Source organism: Aphanomyces astaci (assembly GCF_000520075.1).
Source record: "Aphanomyces astaci strain APO3 unplaced genomic scaffold supercont1.16, whole genome shotgun sequence".
Taxonomy (NCBI): domain Eukaryota; phylum Oomycota; class Saprolegniomycetes; order Saprolegniales; family Verrucalvaceae; genus Aphanomyces; species Aphanomyces astaci.
In genome coordinates, this window is record NW_009798279.1 from 114,078 (window position 1) to 119,794 (window position 5,717).

At 47.6% G+C, this 5,717-nt stretch overlaps 2 protein-coding genes across 2 annotated transcripts; one reads left to right on the plus strand and one right to left on the minus strand.

Moving 5' to 3' along the window:
- Positions 1 to 65: 65 nt before the first annotated feature.
- Positions 66 to 1,444, minus strand: H257_07549 (hypothetical protein; the record flags this gene model as incomplete). The annotated part of the gene is made up of 2 exons (XM_009833112.1): positions 66 to 89; positions 170 to 1,444. The coding sequence occupies 2 exons, from the start codon at positions 1,442 to 1,444 to the stop codon at positions 66 to 68; spliced, it is 1,299 nt and encodes a 432-aa protein (XP_009831414.1).
- A 1,926-nt stretch (positions 1,445 to 3,370) lies between these two features.
- Positions 3,371 to 4,039, plus strand: H257_07550 (hypothetical protein). The gene is made up of 3 exons (XM_009833113.1): positions 3,371 to 3,579; positions 3,630 to 3,762; positions 3,814 to 4,039. Exons 1-3 carry the CDS (start codon positions 3,401 to 3,403, stop codon positions 3,922 to 3,924), a joined length of 423 nt encoding a protein of 140 aa, XP_009831415.1. The 5' UTR covers positions 3,371 to 3,400; the 3' UTR covers positions 3,925 to 4,039.
- The last annotated feature ends 1,678 nt before the right edge of the window (positions 4,040 to 5,717 follow it).

Consider the following 5,717-nt stretch of genomic DNA (forward strand, 5'->3'; position numbering starts at 1 on the left):
TGGGGGCGATGGTCAGCGAGATGTCCTTCAACGTCATTGGTCCTTCGTTCTCGCTGGCCTCTTGTCTACCACTGGGGTCGATGTTCCAGCTAAAAGTGCCATGGCTAACCTCCACGGCGAAGGACGAATCAGCGGCAGCTCCTTTGAGCACTTGTGGACTTGGAGGTACTTGTGCGATTTCGTCGGCCAAGAGGAACGTGCCGACTCGCGTACAGGACGCCCAGGCTTCCGATGCAAACATGATGGAGCTGGAGAAGACGGTGCACGGTAGCCGAGCCACGTTCATGTACGCGAGGGCTGTGAACGCCAGCGACGGCGTGAGCTTGTGGCCTTGAGCCACATACACGGCCAGACACAGCACGAGCGACAGAATCGGCGCGATCGATAGCGTCACAGTGTTGAGCACGCGCACGTACTGGTACTTTTTGAGCAGGGCCAGCTCCTCGTCTCGAATGGACGCGATGCGCGCCTCCAGCGGCGACTCCCACGCGTACAGCTTGACCACACGCACCCCCTGGAGCATTTCGTTCGTGAGCTTGACGCGCTCGGACTGGACGGTGAGGATTTCGCGGCGGACGGCGCCGACGGCCGTGGATGTGGTGTAGCCGGTGTACAGCAATGCTGCCATGACGACGCCGCCGACGACACCGGACACGGCGCCCAGATCGAAGCCAATCATGATGAAGATGGCCAGCACGGTCACGGGCGCGACGAGGACCCATGGCCCGAGCAGGAACCCCTGGAACAACCGCTCCGAGTCCACGGATGACAGCGTGACTATCTCCCCTGACGACATGTTGCGTTTGGCAAAGCCGGACAGTTTGAGCGACTTGAGGTAGACCGAATCCATGACGATGGACTTGGCGTTCACGCCCAAGTTGGACGACACGTACTGGCCAAAGTCGATGATCGTCACGGACAAGAACGAATGGACAGTCAGCAGCGCCGCGAGGGCATACCCCGACGAGATGCCCAGGGATGTGTGGACAGGTACTTGGTCGTCGTTCGATTTGGCTTGGAGGAACTGCAGAAGCGACTTGATGATGTTGGGCTGCAGCAACATGAGCGCAGCGTACAATGCGTACAGCGCCACATTGAAGTACCATTGTGATCGCATGGTGCGCATCATGGCTTTGGCGAAGCTCGGATGCGGCTGCAGCTTCTCGTGCTGCCAGAACCCGTCAAAGCGGCTGTGGAGTACAGCGGACGTGTGTTCCGGGCACAGCTTCCACACATCTTCCTCCATGAGCGTCTGCTTGGCGCCGCGACGCATCATCGGTTCAATCCAAAACATGACAAATGTACTGAACCAGTTGGCCGTGCCCATCGGGTTGGGCAAGTCTCGCCAAGGTATGTCCTTTGGCAGGTCGTTCGATGGCAGGCTGGACGTCGGGGATTGAAGGCCATGGTAGCCATCGTGTTGGACAGGAGATGGCGGTGCCATGTTGCAAACTTCAAAATGACCTGTTCGAAACGGTGATGACCTGCACCGAAGGTGTACTGCTTTAGGCGAATTACCTACCCTAAGATGAAACAATACACCCACCCATCATAAACGTGTTCACGACGTGCTGTCATAACAGCAGAAGGCGAATCTCAGTCAAGTCTAACGTGCTGGGAGCCATGTCTTGCGTCGATATGGCGCCAAGACGGTTGGCTGGCCGCAATTGCTAAGGACGCAGTTGTGTTCCAACCTCGGAACCAGCTGGTTGGCCAGCTAAACCCATGGCGCCGGCCCATTGGCTCTCCACGAAACATGGTAATTCGAAGTGCAATGATGTTCGACATAGCTATATGTTTAAGATCTGGGAAATCCGTGGAGGACAGACACACAATGTCCATCCATGAGTCCTGTCAGGTACCGTACAGTAGTTATCAGTGTAACGTTACTACTCCGAGATTTATACTACGTACTTGAGGTAGTACGTATATAAGGTAACTCATCGATTTCTCGGACGCCATCGATTTATCGGACGCTTAAACTTTTGACCTGTTAAAATCCCTCGATTGGATGTACATACAGTGTACTGTACGATTCCAAAATATGATTACAGTATACAATTTTAATTGTATAATCATATTTTGGAAAAGTGAATACTATTAAAATAGTATTCACTTTTTTTATCATGAAATTTAATGCAAAGTTGGTTTTTCACAATATAATTATGGGTATGATGCTCGTCACCTATAAACTACCAACTTTTCACAAAATTTTCTGACTTCTATTTCGTATTCATTACTCAAAATTTCAGCAAATTGAGACGTAGAATCGACAGATCTCAATGTGGTGAAGAAATTCTACGTCTCATATTCAAATTTGGTGATGAATTGGTCCAGAAATAGATATTTAACCTATTAATAGTGGTATTTTACATGGGCGCATGGAAATTTACGGTATTATATTTTATGGTAATATTTTCCGAATTATTATTCCCACCATATAAATCCTAGGTATTCAGATTGTCAAAGAAATAGGCATATTCACACGAGATTCATTCATTATTGTGCAACAACTTTATTTTATCTAAGGGTGCGTCTGGTAACATCTCAAAAATAACATGTCATTTTCTGACAAAACGGGATAAACCAAAAATGACATTTTCAAAGTGGAGGTACTGTATAAGTAAGGTCCATTTTGTAATACCACTTGGAATGATCGGATTTGGGTTAAAACTCTGTAAGGAGGACATGTTTCAATTTTATCCGATTTATTGAATTCGACCCGAAAACAGGTTTCGCCTGACCCGGAAGTCCAAATGAGTATATTACGAATATGCTTCAAATTTCCCCATTCTTCGCTTAAATAGCCAAATCTGCAATAGCTGTCGTTCGACAATCGAATTAACTGTGTCGTTTAAACGTCTCGATGGTTGTAACTTACTTCCTCTGTTCCAAAATTGTTGTCCGACTCAGAACTCCTCCCATCATTTAAATTTGAAACCTTCAAATATCTATGTTGTGTGCTTTTGTCAATGTATAATGTTAAAAGGGTTGCTCTGGCTATGCCACTGAATGTATGATGGGTGTGTGAGTGGTAAATCTCCGCATAACCATAATCGACCAAAGCTGCAATACAATAGAAGCCTGAGGCCCCGTGAATCACAATTCTGCCGTACTCAACGTCATCAGTTATACTAGCGATCGACCAAATATCACAAACCCTCATATATGGAGAAGAATGTGCACTGTGGCCCTTAAGAGCATCTCCACCGCGGCCAGTATATCAGCAAATCAGTATATCTGTGTGTCAATTTACTGAAATATTTTGGCACCGCTACTTAAATCTGGTCCAATAAAGTACTGATCTGATAATATTCCAGTACATTCCCCACCAATCTGTGTGTTTTGTACTGAACTTGCTGGAGTCCAGTATCCGCATATATGTCCTGATATGTAAAGAATGGTTCCAAATCAGGGCAGTCAAAGAATGACGAGCAAGGGCAGGAACTACCTTCCTGCAGAGCAGGAGACGTTGTGCCGTGCTTGGCTTCAAGTGTCACTTGACCTCATTCTTGGGAACGACCAGAAGTCATCCAACTTCTACGACAAAGTCGCTGAAATCTTCAACCAAGAGCACGAGTACGTTCGATTCCTCAATAGTGTAGCAGTCGAGATGTCAAAGTCTATAGAGCGAGGTCGGCATGCAGCCTGCAGATAAACTGGCGAGATACTATCCAGAAGCAAGTTTCGCTCTTTTGTGGAGCGTACAAGAAGGCAGTCCACAACCCTCCGTCTGGTACAAACGGTATTGACCACATGCGGGTAAACGTTGCTGCCATTGAAAAACATATTATTCAATTTCTATATATATAGACTGCTCTCGAGCTGTACAAGTTGCGCTCAAAGAAGAGCGCATTCCGATTGCACCATTGCTGGCTCATTCTTAAGGACGCGCCGAAATGGAGCGTTGCCATGGAGCCATAAGAAGCACTGCGTGGGGCGCAGAATGAACCGAGTCCAATACTGCATCCGTCGCCAACAGTCGATTCAGATGACGAAACAAGCGCTGGTAATTATATTTAATTGCTAAGCAGTGCGATTGGTTTCATTATATTTCTTTCCCCCAAATTATTAGCATACTGTGAAATGATTTACTTTTCTGAATTATGAAGCCGAAGGCGCCACTGGTGTTCCACTAAATCGTTTTGGAGACGTTGGTGCACAGTTGAATCGATGACGGACGCAAACGCACCGCGGAGGCGCTCGACATGTGCAAGATTTCCGGATGCACGTGTGGGAGGTGGAGAGTTTATAGCCTACTCGGAAGGCGGCACCGCCATGACTTCATGTTGATCCATCTCTGATTCGATGATCATGTTGTGGAGTATACAGTATGTCAGGACGACATCCTTCATTGCATCCTTGCTCCAGAGTCGGCAGAGATTCGTGAGAATGTGCCAGCAAGCTTGCAGCATGCCAAACATCCGCTCTACGTCTTTACGACGTGACTCTGGTGCCTTGCTAAAGTGCGCTTCTTTTGTCGTTGACGGATTACTGATTGTCTTCACAAAGACGCTGTATTTGGGATAAATCCCGTCCGCCAGCCAGTATGGGCGGTCGTACGTTTGGCTATTTACTGAAAACTCAACGCGTGGTGTTGTTCCTAATTACAAAATTATTTCGTCGATTTATTGTAAATATGGCATTCCAATAATTGTTGTAACATGAATGGCGTCAAATAAAAGTGACGAATTGTCCAAGACATTGATGTCATTATTTGCCCTTGGCATCCCAAAGAAACAGTGCCAAATGCGGCCCCGCATTTCCGACACAGCCTCGAGCACAACAGTGGGCTCTCCACTTTTGCCTTTGTACTGACCAGCCCAAGCTTTCGGGCAATTCTTCCAGGCCAAATGGCAGCAGTCAATACTGCCAAGCATTCCAGGCCAGCCCACGCTTTCACTATGTGCCAGCAGTGCTCTCATGGCACTCTCCGTGGGGCTCCGCAAGTAGGTCGGGCCGAACTAGCACTGTACAGCCTTGCAGGCTTTCACGCATGGTTGACTCCCCAATCGATAACTACATGAATATTTTTCGAGTAACAGCCAGCTTACTATGAAATTACCGATCGACCAGGTCATCTAGTGCAGTGCCTGTTGCTAGGTGTCGAATGCAAGCTGCAACACGTTGATGCGATGTGAGTTCAAGCTTTCCTATTATAAATTAAAATATTTTCGTAAACGTGTGAATACCAAATATAACCTATTACCGACAGCATCACGGCGCTGAGTGAAGTAGGGATCATGAGCTGCAACGATGCTCATGACATGCAGGAATAGATCACGAGACATTCGAAATCTGCGCCTGAACATGGCGCTGGAGTACGTGCAGCTGGTCGTGAAGTAGTCTTGCATGAGTAGCTGCGCGAAGTATGCGCTCTGACGGCCAATGTTCCGCTGCTTTCCTGTGCGAGAACCACCGTGCATACCAGGAGGTTGAGGAGCGAACACCATTTGTATGGCAGCATCAATGATGTCGCTATCGCTTTAACTGTCGAACTCACTGGAGTCGCAGTGCATCTCAGGGTGCTGAATTTGCTGAATGAACTGATCTGTGCGGTGCGAATTCATGTAAATTTACTGGCCATTAACTGTAAAGTACTGGACCCAGTCTATCCGGACATTATGCGGATACTGGTTGGTCGGTTTACTGGGCAGCGGTGGAGATGTTCTTACTCCGTCAAAGTATTCAAGAAATTTCTCTTTTCTCAATTATAC